The sequence below is a fragment of the Rhincodon typus genome, chromosome 13 (genome assembly GCF_021869965.1).
Source record: "Rhincodon typus isolate 14 chromosome 13, sRhiTyp1.1, whole genome shotgun sequence".
NCBI classification, from domain to species: domain Eukaryota; kingdom Metazoa; phylum Chordata; class Chondrichthyes; order Orectolobiformes; family Rhincodontidae; genus Rhincodon; species Rhincodon typus.
The window spans coordinates 25,677,018-25,695,042 of NC_063344.1; the positions used below are offsets into that span (position 1 = coordinate 25,677,018).

General features: G+C 43.0%; 1 protein-coding gene across 5 annotated transcripts in view; it reads left to right on the forward strand.

The window, feature by feature from the left end:
• The window catches only part of tnk2b (tyrosine kinase, non-receptor, 2b), a 252,032-nt gene that overhangs the window by 192,380 nt on the left and 41,627 nt on the right, over nucleotides 1-18,025 (forward strand). For all 5 annotated transcript variants that reach the window (XM_048604620.1, XM_048604621.1, XM_048604624.1 and 2 more), the window contains one exon: nucleotides 1,603-1,697. In XM_048604620.1, coding sequence (XP_048460577.1) covers nucleotides 1,603-1,697 — 95 coding nt within the window. The remainder of the gene's footprint in view (nucleotides 1-1,602; nucleotides 1,698-18,025) is intronic.

The following is an 18,025-nucleotide window of genomic DNA, read 5'->3' on the forward strand; positions in this document are numbered from 1 at the left end:
CAGACTTAAGCAGGTGTTCACTTCTTAATGTATTCCCGTAGTCAAGTACAGAATCAATCGCTGAATTCTGCAACTTAAAATCTCGGGCTAAACAGACTTCTGTTCCCGTGTATGTATACATTGGGCAATATTCTTGTCTACACAAGGTTTCTCACATCTCACTAATTCTATAGTCTAGGCTGCCTCCTTGTTTCTATCACCTACACCCTGGCCTGGCCCTTTTCTGGTCTCTTCTGCTTGTCTTATTTCACTAAAAGATGCTTCTAACTGAAAGTGTATACCTCATTGAATTGAAGACCAGATTTTGAGATGCGTGAGTAGAAATAGGCAGTTCAATGTGCAGGCCAACAAGGCATGTTTGACTAAAAGAAAACTTGAACTTTTTTCCGTATCATTCTTAAAATAGTTGCTGCTGTAGCCAAGTGTTCAACTGGTGCCTTTGGACGACTCCCTTTTGAAATCACTGCAGATACATCTGAATAGCTGGAAATAATGAGGCACCATATTCTACAACTGTCAAAACTATTGATCAAGTTGTTGTTGACTCAGTAGTTTGGATTTGAAAGACAGTAGCCAGAGATAATTAGCTTTTCCTAAAATTATTATTTTGGATGCTTAACTTCAACGAGAAAAATGAAAACAGTTTTTTGAAATTAACCATAACTGTATTGTAGATTGGTGGCTCTGTCAGCACCAATGTTGTCAATTTGTTACTTCACCTGTTCAGGTGATTAATTGACAGCCACATTTAAACCTGAAAGAACAAGTAGAATTAATAGTAATTGTGCTAAATTAAAGATGTCACTATTCTTAGCAATATGGGAAGTTGAAACAGACAAAATGCAGACATACTGCAGGTAGTGAGGATCGAAAAGATGAATTATAATTTAGAAAATTTTAGAACTAGGTTTTATTGTCATGTGTACTCAAGTACAAGTGAAAAGTGTGCAAAGTCACCATTCACTGACGCCATCTTAGGTCCAAAAACCAGAATTTAAAAAAAAGCAACCATCTTAAATACAAAAACCAAAACAATCATCCAAGATACAAAAACCAGAATTAAAAGAAAACAGAATCAGAAATACGAAAATAAACCAAGAAGAGAGGGAATGGCTTATGTCCATGTCAAGAAAAGGCTGAAAAGTTTAATTAAAAATAGTTTGTTCTCTGAACCCAAAGTTAAATTTCAGAACAGTCCTAAGCAGAGTAAGCAGGTTAGGTCCATCAAAACTTGAAATCACTGCTAGAGCACTGTACAAAGGCTGCAGGTGAGCATAAATGGCTCTAATGTGGGCTATTCGTACAGAATCTATACTTAGTTTTCAGCTTAAATACAGAATTTTCTACAAAGCTCCCAAATGTTCAGAACCTTTTCCTTTCTCCCTGTCCTTCCTGCGCAGGCTTCTGCTTTTAGTTTCAGGCTGTTCTGGGAATGTTTCTGTGTTTATAGATCGAAATAGGTTCTATCTTTTGATGTTAACTTGTCCTGGTTCTCATTTTTTAAAATGATTTATCAATCCAGTGCAAAGCAATACATTGTTCGAGCAATTGAGTTTTTTTTTATCTGCAGTGCTTTTAAAAAAAAATGTTTTTATCACATAGGCCCAGCCTACTGACATGCGAGCACTGCAAGACTTCAGTGAAGTGGACAAACTGCAGATTCAGATGAATGATGTTATCACAGTCATCGAGGGCAGGTATGTGTCTACAAATTACACATGCAACAGTATTTCATTGTCTGTAAACCAATGGCATACTGCTGATTTCATCCAGCAATGTAGATTGTTTATTCTGTTTTGCCTTTAGTGCCCTGGGTTAGATGAGGAAAAGCTTCTGCTGCTTTGTTCACTAATTAAGAAACCTTGTGGGGAGTGCATATGGAGTATAGTGATTGTAACAAGGTCAGCCAAGTAGACCTCATAGAATATGAATTCCCTGATTGGGACTGTTAATCGAGTCCAATCAGGGAGCCCTGGCTGACAGATAAGAACAGGAATGTCAGACATCCTGTTGATGCTGAAAGCTGGCTCTGAGAGAGCTGGCTCGGTGTTAAGGATTTTTCATGTGTAAATAAAGGATGACTGGTGATGGGATACTGGCTTCTGTGGAATTATTTCAGTGGTGACGAGAGTGGGATTAATGATGTAACCATGCACAAAGACCTACTAGCTGAAGTCCGAATGGAGCTCAAACAGACACTACAACTGGCTTTATCATTTGCAAATGCAAGAAGTGGAGCATTTGAGTTGCAGGACATTCCAATGGAAGTGGGCATCCTCGCCAGTCTGACTGAGCTTGGGAAACACCACTGAGTGAAGGCAATTGCACAGCCTCATTCAGGACATATCCCAAACAGAGGGACTCTAGGCTAGCACACAGCAAAACAAAGCCAACCTTGGCCAAATGGTTAAAATTTTCTTCAGGATTGGGGTCGGCAAGCCATTGTAGTTGCTGCCAGTATGCAGACTCGAGATGGCAAAACAGTCCCACTGGACCTAGATTGAGTAAGAGAACTGATTGGCCAATAACCAGGAGAATGCATGCCCTAGAAAGTCCACCTACATCTGATTTGGAGCAGTTAAATTGCTTAGCAACATCCAAATCAGAACCAATCCAAATAAATGTCTGGTTAAATGGTCACCCAGTTCTAATGAAGTTTGAAACCATCTCAGCTGTCTCAGTCATCACAGAACCAGTCTTTAATAAAATTTTCTTTGGACTCCAACTCTTAAGTTTTGCACAAGACCTTGGCTAGACTGAGAACCTATAGTGGGGGATCTTTGCAGATTAAAGGGACAATTTCGGTTCCAGTCTCTTACAAGAAGCAGTTGATTCAGTTGCCACGGATTGTAGAAAACGCTCGGAGCCAAGCTTGATGGTGCGAAATTAGTTAAGAAAGAGTCACCTATATTGGCTCAATATTTTTCGATTAGAAAATGGCTGCCTGACTGAAGTCATAAATAAATACCTGGAAGTTTTTTCAGGAAGGTGTAGGGACTATCAAAGGAGCCAAGGCCACCTTGCACATTGACCAGGAAGCAATTTGACGATTATGCAAGGCCTGCCCAGTGCTATTTGCCTTATGGGCAAAAGTACAGGCAGAAATCAGAAGGCTGGAAAGTGATGGAATTAACAAGCCAGTACAGTTTGTGGAACAGGCAGTACCAGTCGTACCAATTGTGAAGCCCGATGGGTCGGTTCGTCTTTGTGGAATTTTAAACAAATGGTAAACTGCTTTTTGCAGCCGGATAAATACCCAATCACTGACATAAAGGACTTTTATGCAAAGCTGGCAGGGGGTGCTGTCCTTCATAAAGCTGGACATGAGCCATGTGTACTTGCAGTTGTGGTTAGATGAGAATTCCCAGGAGTATGCTAGAATTAATATGCATAAGAGTTTGTACCAATATACGTGACTGATATTTGGGGTATAGTCAGCCTGTGCTATTTTTCAGCGGACAATGGGGAATATTTCATAAGGTCTACCCCAGGTCACCATTTTATATGGATGACGTGGCTCCGATGTCTGTACAGAGCTTAGATTTTTCCTTGAGCTGATGAACTAGTACGGGGGCAAGTTCATACATAACCTGGCATCTATCCTGGTACCTTTGCATTAACTCTCAAAAAGGGATCAGCTTTGGCGATGGTTTCATAGCTGAGCTGTAGTTTTCAGGGAAGAGAAGAAACAGCTATCATCCTGTAAGGTGTTGGCACACTGTGATCTGAAGCAGAATCTGGTACTGACATGAGATGACTCCCTATATGCCATTGGGGTAATATTAACTCATAGGTGGACCAATGAAGAAGAATGCCCAACAGCGTATGCATCAAGGACTTTGGCTAACACTGAGCGTAAATACGCCCAGAGAGAGAAGGAAGGTTTGGCAGTCATATTTGTAGTCAGAAAGTTCCACCAATACTTTTACAGACATTAATTTGTAATAATAAAGGACCACAAAGTCCTGCTAGTTCTAATTAAAGAGGACAAGACAGTGCCACCCATAGTTTCAGACTGAATTCAGCGGTGGGCTCTAATATAAGTACTAGTATTATTACATGTTAGAACACTGCCTGGGAGACCAAGTAGCAAATGGAGCTGCATTGAGCTGCTTCCCACTGGCAGATACACTACTGGTTGTACCACCACTGGAAGAGTCCATAATTGTTTTAAATTTTCTGGACGCACTTCTAGTCACAACTGACAATATCAGACTTTGAACACAAAGATCTGGTCCTGGCAAAACTGAAACAGCTGGTGGTGATGGGGGAAGCCAAAGGGCCGTCACAACCAGAATTGGAACATTTTGGACCCAAAGAGACCAGATCCCAGGAGAGGACGGCATATTATTATGGGAAGCAAGAGTGATTGTCCCGAGCAAAGGTTGCTGCCAGAGACTGGCTGAACTGCACCAGGGTCATCCAGGGGCTTCCAAAATGAAGATGTTTTTGAGAAGTTACTTCTTTGTTTCTTTATTCATTCGCAACATGAGGGTGTCACTGGCTAGGTGGCATTTATTGCCCATCCCTAATTGCCCAGAGGAAAGTAGAGTCAACCACATTGCTGTGGGCCTGGAGTTACATATAGGCCAGACCAGGTAGGGATAGCAGCTTCCTTCCCTAAAGGACATTGATGAACCAGATGGCTTTTTTTTTTCCTGACGATGAGCAATGGATGCATCGTCATCATTAGGCTCTTAATTCCAGATATTTATTGAATTCCCTCATCTGCCGTAGTGAGATTTGAACCAGGATCCCCAGAATATTATCTGGGTTAACAGACCAGCAATAATACCACTAGGCCATCACCTTCCCTCTTGGTAGCCAGGATTGGATGCAGACATAGCTGCATTGATGGGCCAGTGCCCAGGATACCAGCGAGGACAAAAATTACCACCAGCAGCTCCCCCACGTTTATGGGAATGGCCAGGTAAACCCTGCATCCCACTACAGGTCAACCGTGCAGATCCTTTCACAAGCTCAATATTCTTAGTTATTGTGGGCACCCAATAAGAGTAGCTGGATGTGCATAGAGTTCATTTGTCAAACATGGGGACAACGTTAGAAAAACTGCACACATCTTTTGCAATAAATGGACTCCTGGAAGTGTTGGTCACAGATAATGGGTCATCATTTACCAGCAGGGAATTTGAATATTTCCTAAATTTGAATGGTATTCGACATATAAGGACAGCTCTATACCATCCATTACCCAATGGTCTGGCAGAAAGAGCAGTGCAAACTTTGAAGGCAGGCTTAAAGAAACAGCCCACGTCTTCACAAGATACCAAACTGTCCTGGTTCCTATTTGATTATAGGACCACCCCTCATGCAACTACAGGGATATCTCCAGCAAAGTTGCTAATAGGGAGAAGACTCCACACCAGGTTAAATCTGATCTTCCTGGACCTGTCGGGAGGGTGAAATGGCATCATGAACGCCAGTGCCAGACACAAGACTCTGCTAAGCAAGAGAGACAGTTTACTTCAGGGGACTACGTTTGGTGTAGGAACCATGGGAATGGCCCTGCATGGATAAGCGGCATGCTCGAGGCAAGGTCAGGTCCAGTGACACATAAAGTTTGGGTAGTTGCGATGATTGTGAAGAAGCACATGGACCACATGAAAGCTACAAACTCACAAATGATGCAGGAGCAAAATGTGCCCAGCTCCTCGACAGCTTTTCCAAGTGTTGCGGAACACGTCGGTTCACCCCCTCCATCGAGCATTGAAGATACCTCGGAATCTGAGATGGACATGGATGTCACTGCCTTTACCACCTGAAGAAGAGGATGAATTTCTTCCGAGATACTTCTGGTGCAAGAGGTGAGCTACTGTGCGTTACACATTGGCCATATCAGAGGCAGAGTTGGAGGAACTTGCTAAGATGCCGCAGGAGGACCTCCATAAAACAAGAACTGGCCTACGTCCTTGGATTCAGAGGGGGAGTATTTAGTAAATGTAATGAGGTCAGCCAGGTGGACCTCATAGAATGAATTCCCTGATTGGACCAGATTAACAGTCCCAGTCAGGGAACCCTGGCTGGCAGATAAGAACGGGAATGTCAGACATCCTGTTGACGCTGAGAGCTGGCTCTGAGGGAGCTGGATCAGTGTTAAGGACTCTCCACATAAAAATGTAGGGTACTTGGTGATGTGATACCGGCCTGACTGGAGTTATTTCAGTCAACATTATGTGAAGACAGGATTGACTTGCTAAAAATCTCATACATATCTGATGTAAAATTGAGCCCAAAGCACTGAAGGACATATGTAAAATTATCTTGGTAAGGAGTTGACAACTTTAGGAAAAGAAAGAAGAAACTTACCTGAGTAAGAATCAGGAGGTTTTTTTTTCTTAATGTAAAAACAAGTACAATAACAACCCAGTGATCAGCAGAACTTTATGGTTTTTCTCCTTTTATAAGGAACAAGTTCTTTGATTATTTTCTTTGTTTAATTTTGGTATCAGAACAGAAAAGCAAAGAGATAGTGCTGTAGTTATTTACAAATATCTGTGTAAAGAAGGTAATACTATTATTTTAACCAACAAACTAACAAGGACGGAAGTTAACAAATTCTGACAAAAGTACCTCTTTGGAAAATTGAAGTTTGTGCTTAATGAGATAAATGAGTTCCAGGTGGATTTAACTGGAAGTTTCATATTGAGTGTAAATAGGAATTTGTAGGTCCCCATCTTATGTTAATCTATTCCTTATTTGCTGAAGAAACAATGACAAAGGAAAAAAAAAAATCCCTGTATATCTAATTTGGTAAAGGCATCAACCAATTGCTGTTGAGCGAGACAGATCTGCCATGTTATAAGTTCAATCCTTGCTTTATGTTGAGGCAGTTGATCTCAGTCTAAAATGCAATGAGGGTTTCTTCACAAAGTGGTGACATACCATGAACACTATACCTGATTATAGTGACTCCTGGAGAAAATTGCAAGTATTTGAAACTCCGATGTAGATAAGAATTAACACTACTGAAGATGCTCAAATCAATTGAATAGCCTGGCAACCTACATTGTCCAGGCTCAGACATGAAGAATGGGCATGTGTGCAGTGCACCAAAGGGCTCTCAACGCTTGGGTTCTGAATTATGGTAGGGATTTGCTACTTAAGGAAAGAAGATTGGAAGTAATGAAAGTTGCAAGGAAGAAGTTTTTATGCCTTTGCTTGATTTCATATGGGAGCAAACAAGAACCATTCTGGAACTGAGAAGTTTTTGACACAGCACAATTCTGAAAGTCTGCTAAAGATTGGATGTGGGTTGGGGAAATCGCTTTTGATAAAGAGGGTTTTTATGTAAACTAATTATATTCTTATAGCTCCATCAGACACCATCCAGCTCTCAATATAGACTGGCACCAGCAGTTTTTTTTGCCATACGTTTGTAGAGTGAAACTTGGCATCAGTCGCTACCCACCCACTCATGAGTAATTTTCCACTTGTGTGGCTCTGGCATGTTGCAAACTGATTCTGGAAACAGGTCGAGGAGTAGAGTTTCTGAACAGTGTGCTGATGTTCACTGATCGCTGCAAGGGCCTTGAATAATCTTTCTCTGCATTGCCTAACACTGATGTTATTCTGTGTATATGACATGTTTTGGCCAGTAGATCCGGGCACAAACATGTGGCTGCAGGACACCAATTGCACTAGGCATATTATTTAGATAGTAAGGATAAAAAGCAGTCCATGATGACTGCATATATAAATAGAAACTATCAGGCTCTGTCTGTGGGTGTACTTTTCCAGTAATTTACGTCTGTGGAGTCGAGTGGCTCAGTGTATTTGTTGGAGCAATATTTTTCATTAGCTCTGGTAAGACCAAAGTGGATTTTTCCTTCAGCTGTCCTTGAGGAATGATAGTGGTAATGACAGGTATGAAATAATGAACAATGTTGCATTTATGTAGTGCCTTTCTCAGCCCACAAAAACAAGAAAATTAAATACTCATTCTACAGCAGATTCCTTGAAAGCATTTACTTTGTCAACCAAGCAGTGGAGTTCAGATTTTATACGGTGGCATTTTAAAACTGGGATTTTATTGATCTGTATTCAAATTTGCTGTTAGTTTAAAAAGTCCTATACAGTGCAAAGTGAGGGCAGAACAAGTGCATTTTAATCAACTTGATTATGAATATCCAGGTTATCACATTGGTATTTGATTCTCCGATACTGAACGAACAATGTTCAGTGGTCAACAAAATACTGTAGTCCATAAAATTCACAAGGTAGCTTTATGCCTTTGACCCCAGCCTGTTCCTTCTTGCCACATCCTGTGATAATTTCTTAGATAGGACACATACATGAATGGGCTTTTTTCAGGACTTGTGTATTTTAACAATGAACAAATGTAGGAATAGAGAAATGTAGAAAATAGGAGCATGAGTAGATCATTCAGCCCTTACACCCTGCTCCATCATTCATTATGATTGTGGCTGATCATCCTATTCAATAGTCTGTTCCCACTTTTCCATCATATCCTTTGACCCCTTTAGCTCAAAAGTGCTATATCCAACTTCTCCTTGTAATCACACAATGTTTTGGCCACTCTTTTCTGCGGCAGTGAATTCCACAAGCTCAGCACTCTCTGGGTGAGAAAGGTTTTCCTCATCTAGACTGTGTCCCCCCTAGCCTTGGAATCCTGATCATCGGGAACATCCCTCCTGTGTTCACCCTGTCTAGTCTTGTTAGAATTTTATAGGTTACTTTGAAATCGTCACTCATTTGTTTAAACTCCAGTGAATATAATCCTAACTGATTCAACCTCTCCCCGTATGTCAGTTCTGCCATCAGGAATCAGTCTGATGAACCCTCACTGCACTCCCTCGATAGCAGGAACATCCTTCCTCAGATAAGGAAATCAAAACTGCACACAATATTCCAGGTGTAGTCTCACCAAGGCCCCCTGTAATTGCAGCATGACATCCCTGCTCCTGGACTGAAATCCGGTCACTTTTGAAGGTCAACATACAGTTTGTCGTCTTGATTGCACGCTTGTCTTCAGTGACTGTTGTATGAGGACACCCAGGTCTCATTGCACATTCCCCTCTCTCAATTTGTAGCCATTCAGATAATAATCTGCCTTCCTGTTATCACTCCTCACATTTATCTATATTATACTAAATCTGTCATGCATTTACCCATTCAGTCAGCTTGACCAAAACCCACTCAAGCATCTCTGCATTCTTCTCAGTTTACCTTCCCACCCAGCTTTGTGTCATCTGCAAATTTGGAGATATTGCATTTAGTTCCCTCATCTGAATCAGTTCCTCATCTAAAGTATACTGTTAATAGCTGGGGTCCTAGCACTGAGTCCTGAGGTATCTCACTAGTAATTGCCTGCCATTCAGAAAAAGGCCCATTTATTCCTATTGCATCCTTGCTGTCCATTTCAATAAACATCTTCATCCCATGTGCTTTAATTTTAATTGATAATCTCTTACATAAGACTGTCAAAAACCTTCTGAAAGTCCACATCTATTGGCTCCCTCGCATCAAAACTACAAGTTACATCCTCAAAGACTTCTGGTAGATTCATAGTGTATCATCTGCCTTTCATAAATTCATGCTGTGTCTGCCCTCCTCCTCTTTTCCAAGTGCTTAGCTATTAAATCTCATTATATTAGACAAAAATTCTTCTCTGAAATGGAATTGTTGCTTTGAAGCTTTATCAGCATCTCCTATACGAAGTGTTCCATCTAGTGGCTATAAGTAAAATGAACATTGAAACCGTGCAGAGATAGTAGGGACTGCAGATGCTGGAGAATCTGAGATAACAAGGTGTAGAGCTGGATGAACACAGCAGGCCAAGCAGCATCAGAGGAGCAGGAAAGCTGACGTTTCAGGCCTAGACCCTTCTTCAGAAATGGGGGAGGGGAAGGGGGTTCTGAAATAAATAGGGAGAGAGGGGGAGGCGGACAGAAGATGGATAGAGGAGAAGATAGGTGGAGAGGAGACAGACAGGTCAAAGAGGCGGGGATGGAGCCAGTAAAGGTGAGTGTAGGTGGGGAGTTAGGGAGGGGATAGGTCAGACCAGGGAGGACGGACAGGTCAAGGGGGCGGGATGAGGTTAGTAGGTAGGAGATGGGTGTGGGGCTTGAGGTGGGAGGAGGGGATAGGTGGGAGGAAGGACAGGTTAGGAAGGTGGGGACATTCTGGGCTGGTTTTGGGATGCGGTAGGGGGAGGGGAGATTTTGAAGTTTGTGAAGTCCACATTGATACCGTTGGGCTGCAGGGTTCCCAAGCGGAATATGAATTGCTGTTCCTGCAACCTCCGGGTGGCATCGTTGTGGCACTGCAGGAGGCCCAGGATGGACATGTCGTCCAAGGAGTGGGAGGGGGAGTTGAAATGGTTCACGACTGGGAGGTGCAGTTGTTTATTGCGAACCGAGCGTAGGTGTTCTGCAAAGCGGTCCCCAAGCCTCCGCTTGGTTTCCCCGATGTAGAGGAGGCCACAACGGGAACAGCGGATACAGTATACCACATTAGCAGATGTGCAGGTGAACATCTGCTTGATGTGGAAAGTCTTCTTGGGGCCTGGGATAGGGGTGAGGGAGGAGGTGTAGGGGCAGGTGTAGCACTTCCTGCGGTTGCAAGGAAAAGTGCCAGGTGTGGTGTGGCTGGAGAGGAGTGCGGAGCGGACAACGGAGTCCCGGAGAGAGTGGTCCCTCCGGAAAGCAGATAAGGGTGGGGAGGGAAAAATGTCTTTGGTGGTGGGGTCGGATTGCAGATGGCGGAAGTGTCGGAGGATGATGCGTTGGATCCGGAGGTTGGTGGGGTGGTAAGTGAGGACGAGGGGGATTCTGTTTTGGTTGTTATTGCGGGGAGGGGGTGTGAGGGAGGAGTTGCGGGAAATGCGGGAGACACGGTCCAGGGCGTTTTCGGCCACTGAGCGGGGGAAATTGCGGCCCTTGAAAAACGAGGACATCTGAGATGTTCGGGAGTGGAATGCCTCATCCTGGGAGCAGATGCGGTAGAGGCGAAGGAATTGGGAATAGGGGATGGCATTTTTGCAGGAAGGTGGATGGGAGGAGGTGTATTCTAGTTAGCTGTGGGTGTCGGTGGGCTTGAAATGGATATCGGTTTCCAGGTGGTTGCCAGAGATGGAAACAGAGAGGTCCAGGAAGGAGAGAGAGGTATCAGAGATGGTCCAGGTGAACTTAAGGTTGGGGTGGAAGGTGTTGGTGAAGTGGATGAACTGTTCGAGCTCCCAAAAACGTCATCCCCTATTCCCAATTCCTTCGCCTCCGCCGCATCTGCTCCCAGGATGAGGCATTCCACTCCCGAACATCTCAGATGTCCTCATTTTTCAAGGACTGCAACTTCCCCCCCTCAGTGGCCGAAAACGCCCTGGACCGTGTCTCCCGCATTTCCTGCAACTCATCCCTCACATCCCCTCCCCGCAATAACAACCAAAACAGAATCCCCCTCATCCTCACTTACCACCCCACCAACCTCCGGATCCAACGCATCATCCTCCGACACTTCCGCCATCTGCAATCCGACCCCACCACCAAAGACATTTTTCCCTCCCCACCCTTATCTGCTTTCCGGAGGGACCACTCTCTCCGGGACTCCCTTGTCCGCTCCACACTCCTCTCCAGCCCCACCACACCCGGCACTTTTCCTTGCAACCACAGGAAGTGCTACACCTGCCCCTACACCTCCTCCCTCACTCCCATCCCAGGCCCCAAGAAGACTTTCCACATCAAGCAGATGTTCACCTGCACATCTGCTAATGTGGTATACTGTATCGGCTGTTCGCGTTGTGGCCTCCTCTACATCGGGGAAACCAAGCGGAGGCTTGGGGACCGCTTTGCGGAACACCTACGCTCGGTTCGCACTAAACAACTACACCTCCCAGTTGCAAATCATTTCAACTCCCCCTCCCACTCCTTGGACGACATGTCCATCCTGGGCCTCCTGCAGTGCCACAACGATGCCACCCGGAGGTTGCAGGAACAGCACCTCATATTCCGCTTGGGAACCCTGCAGCCCACTGGTATCAATGTGGACTTCACAAGCATCAAAATCTCCCCTCCCCCTACCGCATCCCAAAACCAGCCCAGGTTGTCCCCACCTTCCTAACCTGTCCTACCTCCCACCTATCCCCTCCTCCCACCTCAAGCCCCACACCCATCTCCTACCTTCTAGCCTCATCCCGCCCCCTTGACCTGTCCGTCCTCCCTGGACTGACTTATCCCCTCCCTAACTCCCCACCTACACTCAACTTTACTGGCTCCATCCCCGCCTCTTTGACCTGTCTGTCTCCTCTCCACCTATCTTCTCCTCTATCCATCTTCTGTCCGCCTCCCCCTCTCTCCATATTTATTTCAGAACCCCCTTCCCCTCCCCCATTTCTGAAGAAGGGTCTAGGCCTGAAACATCAGCTTTCCTGCTCCTCTGATGCTGCTTGGCCTGCTGTATTCATCCAGCTCTACACCTTGTTATCTCATTGAAACCATGCAGACTTCTTTGGAAATCTGACCATGCGCACGGCAGTTCAACGTTTCATTGATATTCGGGTCTACTTACTACTCTTCCCGAGGATGACCTTAAACAAAATCTCAACGTTTTCAAACAATTTGTATTATTCATTAGCATGTCAAGAAAGTGTTACATTTTGGACTAATTTATTGTGATGAAAATTAGATGCAATTCTTCTGGCTTCTTTCCTTCCTTGCTTAAATAATATTACACATTTAGACAAAGATTGCCAATGTAGATTGAAATAACAGATCTCCGATCCTTGTAACATCATTAGTTCTTCAAAGAAATGAAATAGGCCATTTGTTTTTCCAATCCTACCTGTTACTTATACTGTGTTAAATTCACTAATCAGTTTGGTGAGGTGGCGATTTATTATTACTTAATCTTTACAGGCATCAACAACAATATGGCATTCAATATTTTTTTCCTTTATTCAATAACGGGCTAAGGATGTCGCTGACTAGGCGGCATTTATTGTCCATCCCTAATTGTCCAAAGGGCAGTTCAGAGTCAACCACATTGCTGTGGGTCTGGAGTCACATGTAGGGCAGACCAGGTAAGGATGGCAGTTTTCTTCCCGAAACGAGACTAGTGAATCAGGTGGGTTTTTCGGACAATCGACAATGGATTCATGGTCATTTTTAGATTCTTAATTCCAGGCATTTTATTGAATTCAAATTCCACCATCTGGCGTGACAGGATTAGAACCCAGAATTAGTGTGCCTCTAGTGAAAAATAAATCCATTTACTAGTGACATATAGTTAAAATAATGTAGATTTTCTCCACATTTGTCTTGTATCTCCAGTTGTAACCCCATCTGATGTAATTGATGGACAAGTCATATCCTAGAATTAAATCTGGCTTGATAGATCATATTTTGGCTTTTCTTTTGGTTTTAACAAGGTGGTATTCCACTTAAGTTTACAAAACAAAAGTTTGCAACAAGAAGTTATAATAGAAGAACCCAAACTATTTAAATATAACACACTTCTAAAGATTTTGAAATGCGAGATTGAAATCTGAGATAAAAACACGAGCCTATTTTTCCGAACAGTATCCTATTACATTTCTCAGACACCAGGCAGAATTATCTTCTCTTTCCCACTTATAACTGGAATTGAAGCTCAGTCAAATTCTGAGAATCTGATCGTCTCCTAATTAATTCATCATATAACTGAGCTTAGACTTTGTCACCTTCACATTAAGACTTCAATGTTTTAACCAAACACTTCTGATTTAGAACTTTTTAAAATACATTCTTTACTTCTAAGTTAATCTCTTTTTTACATGTCCTAAACTGCTACTGTTTCTCAGGTGCGGTTGTTTTACAAATCCAGCTTCAGTCAAGTCTTCTGCAAACTGCCAACCTGAAGCTCCAAAGCTTTTCTTTTTCTCCAAGTTATAAGTGTTTCTCCTAACTAAAAGAAAAAGTATCAACACCTGAGCTTCCAAACTAAAAAGAACAATCTACTATTTTGACTGTTAAAAACTTTCCCAATGTAATCACATTTCCATTAACCATGAACTATCTCACTGCTTCAAAAAAAATCTGCATGGCTACAGAAAAATATACTAGCTAAATATTAAATCCCTTCAGTCACTCAGAAAGCCCACTATGCCACTAATTCAAAGTTCAATAATCCAAAATAAAACTATACTAAAATATATAAATGACACACTTTACGTCTCATTCTTAGGAATGTTCTTAAACTTTCACTCTCCACATTTAGAAATCTAGCAACATATTAAATGATATTCCTGGTCACCTTTTCTGGCACAGCATTAGGGTTTCTTTATCTTTAATTGTATAAACCTTAAATTCTTTTTTAATAAAAAGTGCTTCATGAATCCATATTATAAAACTGACAGGCTGTAACTATGTGTTAGGTTCATTAAAAGAGAGGTAAATAAACAAATATACCAGGAGTAAGGATTTAAACAACAGAACAAGTCCCTTTGAAGCCATTCACCATCCTGAACTGCAAATATATGTTCATTTCTTCAGTGTCACTGGGTCAGAATCATTGAATTCCCACCCTAACAGCATTATGGATGTGCTTACAACAAATGAATTTTAGCAGTTGAAGAAAGCACCTCACCTCTGCCTTTTTAAGCACAGCTATGGATGAGAAATAAATATGTTGTTGAGCTGGCCTAGCCGGTGGAAGTGCACATCCCATGAATACATATAAAAAAAATTTCAGGAGGTTTATATAACATTGCATAAAATCTGTCTTGAACCAAGAAAGGCCTGCCCCACCACAATATGATCGTGGCTGATCGTGCAATTTCGGTATCCCACTCCTGCCCTCTTTCCATACCCCTTAATCCCTTTATCTGCAAGGGCCATGTTCAGCTCTGTCTTGAATATATTTGATGAACTGGCCCCAACAGCTTCCTGTGGGAGAGAATTCCACATGTTCACAACTGAGTGAGGAAATTCTTCCTCCTCTTAGTACTGAATGGTTTACCCCTTATTCTTAGACTGCGACCCCTAGTTCTGGACTTTCCCAACATGGAACATTCTTCCTGCATCTAACCTATCCAGTCCCATCAGGATTTTTTGTTTCTGAGATCCCCCTCATTCTTATATATTCCAGGAAGTACAAGCCCAGTTGATCCAGTCTTTCCTCATATGCCATCCTGGGAATCAGTCTGGTGAACCTTAGCTGAACTCCCTCAATAGCAAGAATGTCCTTCCTCAGACTAGGAGAACAAACTGCATACAATACTCTAGGTGTGGCCTCACCAAGGCCCTGCATAACTGCAGCAAGATGTCCTTACTCTGATACTCATATCCTGTAATATCTGTGACAAGATCCCACATCGAATAATCAGAAAATTAAAAGCTTGTGGAATATAAGAGCAATTGGCAAATTGGTTCTAAATTGGCTAGTGACAAGAAATAAAAAGTAATTGTTGACTTGTTTTTTTGTGACTGGAAATATATTTCCATTGAGGCTGTGTTTGGATAAATGTGACTTGTCATGTTGATGTGACCTCTAATGTGGTATGTAAAAAGAGACTTTAGTGTAGTAACTGTTTTACACAGCACATGGAACTTTTTAAAATTTATTCATTTGTGGGATATGGGTGTTGCTGGCTGGGGCCAGCATTTATTGCGTCTGTAGTTGCCCTTGAGAAGGTGACAGTGAGCTGTCTTTTTGAATGGCTGCAGTCCATCTGCTGTGGGTTGACTCAAGGAGGGAATTCCAGGATTTTGGCCCAGCGACAGTGAAGGAATGGCAATATATTTTCAAGTCAGGATGGTGAGTGGCTTGGAGGGGAACTCAAAGGTGGTGGTGTTCCCTTCTATCTGCTCCCCTTGTCCTTCTAGATGGAAGTGATCATGGGTTTGGAAGGTGCTATCCGAGGATTGTTGGTGAATTTCTGCAGTGCATCTTGCAGACAGTACACACTGCTGCTACTGAGCGTTGATGGTGGAGGGAGTGGATGCTTGTGGATGTAGTGCCAATTCAGTGGGTCGCTTTGTCCTGGATGGTGTCCAGCTTCTTGAGTGTTGTTGGGGCTGCACTCATCCAGGCAAGTGAGGAGTATTCCATCACTCTCCTGACTTCTGCCTTGTAGATGGTGGACAGGCTTTGGGGAGTCAGGACGTGAGTTACTCTCCGCAGTATTCCTAGCCCCTGACCTGCTCTTGTAGGTTTCAAAAGTGAGTAGCTAGGATTGAACGGGCTTTTGATAGCTGCAAGGCAGATGTGTTTGAAAAAAAAAATCAGGGAATCACAGAAACTTAAGTCTGCATCTTTGTATAAGTTGTTGACAGGTAGGTAAGTGTAGTAATTTTAAAGAGTTCAGCCAGGTGGACCTCATAGAATGAGTTCTCTCATTTGGACCTTGTTAACAGCCACAATCAGGGTTCCCTGGCTGAAGGATATAAACAGGAGTGTCAGAGGTTCTGTTTATTCTGACAGCTGACTCTGAGGAAGCCAAACAAGTGTCGAGTACTATTGGAGCTTTAAAAATACATTTCTTACTTCTAAGATGATCTCTTTTTTACATGTCCTAAATTACATCAGCTCCTACGGACATGTCTCCTACCATCAAACCAATTTTGTATCCAATTGGCAAGTTCTCCCTGAATCCCATGTGATCTAATGTTACTAATTAGTCTACCATGTGGAACTTTGTCAAAGGCTTTACTAAAGTCCATGTAGACAACGTCTACTGCTCTGCCCTCATCAATCTTTTTGGTTACATCCTCAAAAAACTCAATCAAGTTTGTGAGACACAATTTCCCACACACAAAGCCATGCTGACTATCTCTAATCAATGCTTGCCTCTCCAAATGCATGTGAATCATATCTTTCAGAATCCCCTCCAACAACTTACCCCCCACTGATGTCAAACTCTCAGGTCTATAAATCCCAGGCTTCTCCTTACAACCTTTCTTAAATAAAGGCAGAACGTTAGCCACCCTCACCCATGGCTGTAGATACGAATATCTCTGCTAAGGACCCTGCAATTTCTTCCCTATCTTCCCACAACATCTGGGAATATACTTGGGGTCCCAGAGATTTATCCACTTCCTGCACTTCCTCTTCTGTAAGGTGGGCTGTTTTCAAAACATCAATATTTATTTCCCCGAGTTCCCTAGCCTCTTTTCTTTCTCCACAGTAAAAACTGATGCAAAATATTAGCTTAGTATCTCTCTCATCTCCTGTGTTGCCTCACATAGATGACCTCATTGATCTTATAGGGTCCCGATTCTCTCCCTAATTGCTCTCAATATACTTATAGATCTCTTTAGCTTATCCTTGACCTTCTCTGCAAAGGCTATCTCATACCCCCTTTTGCCCTCCTGATTTGCCTCTTGAGTGCCCCTACACCCTTTTATAACCATAGAATCACTACAGTGTGGAAACAGACCATTCGGCTCAACAAGTTCACACTGACCCTCCAAAAAGAGCATCCCACCCAGGCCCATTCCCCTACATTTCGCATGGCTGACCTACACATACCTGAACACTCTGGGTAATTTAGCATGGTTAACCCACCGAATTTGCACATCATTTGTGGGAGGAAACCAGAGCACCCGGCGGAAACACATGCAGACATGGGAAAAATGTGCAAATTCCACACAGTCACCCAAGGGTAGAATTGAACCCAGGTCCCTGGTGTTGTGAAGCAACAGTGTTAACTCGTGCGCCTCATGCTCTTCAAGCGATTTACTTGATCCCAGTTGATGTACCTAATATATAAATCCTCCTTATTCTTGACCATTTGAAAGACAATGTAGCCATACTCAGGAATAAACAAATAAATCATAATTTGCTCGCTCCTTCACAGAGGGTGAAAATAAAGTTAGATTGGTAACAACAAGGAATGCAAGATTCCTCTCTTTTTACCTGTTTTTAGCACCCACTTGTTCTCACTCAGTCACTCACCTCATTCAATCACATTCACTTCACTCTCACTCAAGTCACTCTCTGCGCGCTGTCTCCCCCCTCTCTGCGCACGCGCGCCCTTGCCCTCTCTCTTTGCGCGCGCGCGCCCTTGCCCTCT